This window comes from the organism of the source record quoted next, unplaced genomic scaffold (genome assembly GCF_019419815.1).
Source record: "Pyrus x bretschneideri cultivar Hongxiangsu unplaced genomic scaffold, Pyrus_bretschneideri_v1 Contig51, whole genome shotgun sequence".
Lineage (NCBI taxonomy): Eukaryota > Viridiplantae > Streptophyta > Magnoliopsida > Rosales > Rosaceae > Pyrus > Pyrus x bretschneideri.
In genome coordinates, this window is record NW_025999789.1 from 2,512,806 (window position 1) to 2,515,853 (window position 3,048).

General features: G+C 38.4%; 1 protein-coding gene across 1 annotated transcript; it reads left to right on the forward strand.

The window, feature by feature from the left end:
- Positions 1 to 250: 250 nt before the first annotated feature.
- On the forward strand, positions 251 to 2,706 carry LOC103931497 (BTB/POZ domain-containing protein At1g55760). The gene is made up of 4 exons (XM_009341008.3): positions 251 to 972; positions 1,219 to 1,364; positions 1,569 to 1,687; positions 1,864 to 2,706. Exons 1-4 carry the CDS (start codon positions 854 to 856, stop codon positions 2,464 to 2,466), a joined length of 987 nt encoding a protein of 328 aa, XP_009339283.1. The 5' UTR covers positions 251 to 853; the 3' UTR covers positions 2,467 to 2,706.
- Positions 2,707 to 3,048: the final 342 nt, after the last annotated feature.

A 3,048-nucleotide genomic window follows, 5' to 3' on the forward strand; every position in this document is an offset into this window, starting at 1 on the left:
AAAAGATTGTCGTGACAAATGACTCGCGCACAATCAAAGAAAGATTAGAAAAATGAGTTATTTCTATAATATTTACCCACACACTGTAAATGCTTTAATCATAAACATGTTGAATTTTTTATGAAAAACCCTAGTGCTCTCGAAAGTGTTTTCAAATTGCAAGTTTTGTCAAATATCGACCTAACAATAAATAAGCTAGGACATTACTCAAAAGTATAAGATGCTTTGCTTCAAAGCACCAAACACCCACGCAAACAAACCAAAAATCCAAGCTTGTATGCTTTGTTAAAAAAACCCCCACACCCACACACATAACCCATCACATCCTCTCCTCAACCAGTTTGTAATCCAACAAACCACCCCCATACACAAGAGACACCTCTCCCTCTCTATAGGCCCCTGCCCCATTCCCTCCCTCCCTCCCTCCCTCCCTCGCTCTCTCTCTCTCTCTCTCTCTCTCTTCCAAAACAAAGCTTCACTATCAATGGTGTAAGAAGCAACCAAAGCAAAGCTTGCGTGCCAGAAACCATTGAAAAATCGCAACCCAATGAGATTTAAATAACAAAGATTAAAACCCATATCCAAAAAAAATTTATCTTCTCCTGAAAATTTTGAGATTTTTCACACTGATACAGTAGAAACAGAGGAAAAAACAGAGTCAATCAGTGGGAGAGACAGAGGGAGAGAGAGACCAGAACGGTGTCGTTTTTGGGTTCGTGGCACATGCTAATGAGAAGTAGCGAGCATTGTGGGAATTGTCAACCTGGGAAAGCCGGGAGAGTATCTGTTGGAGGGTATTTTCGACTGCATCCATGAAATCACGACGGCTCTGGCTTTCTCTGCTGCTAATAGGATGAGCGATTCAGCTTACAGAGTCGAAACCACCTCACGCCTCGCCCAATGGAGAATCGACAACTTGGCTTCCTGCACATACCGAAAGTCCGATCCTTTCAAGATTGGCAAGTGGAATTGGTCAGTCATAAATTATTTCCATCTTTTTTTCTTCAAGTTTTCATTTTCTTTACCAATTTCCTCGATTTAATTCAAATCATTGATTCAGAAGCTTAATCAAGAATTACCCTTTAATCTTTCAATCATTTATATGATAATCTGATTTTTAGCTGGGAATTTTGGTTTGAATATTTTCTGGGATTGAATAATTTTTAACCTTTTTTTCCTACTTCTTTTTTTGGTTTTTGGTTTTGGTTTGAAATGAAGGCACTTATCTGTGGAGAAGAACAGAGTGTTGTTTGTTAAATTGTATCCGGAGATATCGAATTTAACGAGAGAGAATCCGCCGATTGCTTCGTTTATTATTCGAGTGGTGTGTTCTGTTGGTGATCGAAAGACCTTAACTCATCCAGGTAATGGAATAGATATATTATCCATAATGTGTCGATATCATTGTCACCAACAAAACGTAGCAACATGTTATCAGTGTGTAGATATCGATGCATGTCCGTTCTCTATCGAGAGAATTTCTGTGAGGATTAACTCGAATGCCGGCTTTTAAGATATTGTTCTTTTTCTGTTTTTAATAGACTCTATCTTTGTTACATATGTTTTAGAAGTTACAAACAAAAAGCTCAAAAGCAATGATGATTTTGTTTGGGCTATTGAGGTTCCCTTAACTGGAAAATTCATCATCGACGTTGAATTTCGTGATTTGAAGACTGCGTCCGGAGAGGTAAGCATCTTTATTGCTGATCTCTTCCAATTTTTTTGGTAATACAACATTGATGAAATTTGCATAGAGCCAACAAAATCACGTTGTTCTTACGGAAATGAGGTTAGGGTAAGCAAAGTGTAGGTGCTGGTTTTACCGTTCCTAATTTGACAATGATTTTGCCATTACATGTATAGGGTGGAGAACCTTGCTCCATTTGGGCTGGAGGATCAACGCAAAAGCGATCAAATGCAACTGCTCTTGCGTCCCTGAGTCGAATGTTAACAGAAGGCATCCACACGGACATCATGATTAACGTGTCTGATGGAAGCATTGGAGCTCATCGGGCAATTCTTGCTGCTAGATCACCTGTTTTCCGGAGCATGTTTTCACATGACCTCAAAGAGAAAGAACTGTCTACCATAAACATCTCCGATATGTCAATTGACGCTTGTCAGGCTTTTCTTAATTACATTTATGGAAACATCGGACATGAAGAATTTCTGACCCACAGGCTGGCACTTCTCCATGCTGCTGACAAGTACGACATCTCTGACCTGAAAGACGCCTGCCATGAAAGTCTTTTGGAAGACATTGATACAAAGAATGTGCTCGAAAGGCTCCAAAATGCATCTCTGTACCAGTTGCCTCAATTGAAAACCAGCTGCATGCGATACCTTGTGAAGTTTGGGAAGATATATGACATCCGAGATGATTTCAATGCTTTCTTGCTATGCGCAGACAGGGACTTGATAGCAGAAATCTTCGGCGAAGTTCTTGGTGCCTGGAAAGGTTTCTGAAGTTAAAGAAAGAAGTCATAAGCGTGGCTTCGTACCTGTCCTACCTATGAATATGTGGATTGCTAGTAAAATTAGTGTCCATGATTTGTTGTCATGATGATTCTTTAGTGCAGATTGAATTTTTTTTTTTATGTCTTCATGTACATATATATTGGCTCTGAACTGATGACATAGGAGTCGTCATTCGTGTTACAGAAACGTATATTCTTGGATTCGACAATGAAATTTGAATGATTTATATCTTGTTCTGTTCCTTTTTTTTTTTTTTTTTTTTTCCCAGATAACTGGGGCCAATTGAGTTGATATGTGCATACTGAAATTACTTCACCATGTTTCCCATCTCTTCGGGATCAACTGAACAAGAACCTAGAACAAAGATTTCATCCAAATTTTAACAAAATGCAATCCAACTATCTGAAATGATATCGACCAATGTCAAACAATATGGTCGAAACTGTATTCAATGGGGCAAAAATAAGCATATACAATTTATGGGATCAATATTAGTTTTCACAAAAAAAAAAAAAAAAAGACACGTTTGTTTGCTGCATAAAATGCGAACATATTCCCACTCTGATATCA

Coding starts and splice junctions, on each gene's coding strand:
- LOC103931497 (XM_009341008.3), top strand. CDS start 854: ATGAGCGATTCAGCTTACAGAGTCGAAACCACCTCACGCCTCGCCCAA. Junction 1,365..1,568: donor AAAGACCTTAACTCATCCAG/GTAATGGAATAG, acceptor CATATGTTTTAG/AAGTTACAAACAAAAAGCTC. Junction 1,688..1,863: donor TGAAGACTGCGTCCGGAGAG/GTAAGCATCTTT, acceptor TTACATGTATAG/GGTGGAGAACCTTGCTCCAT.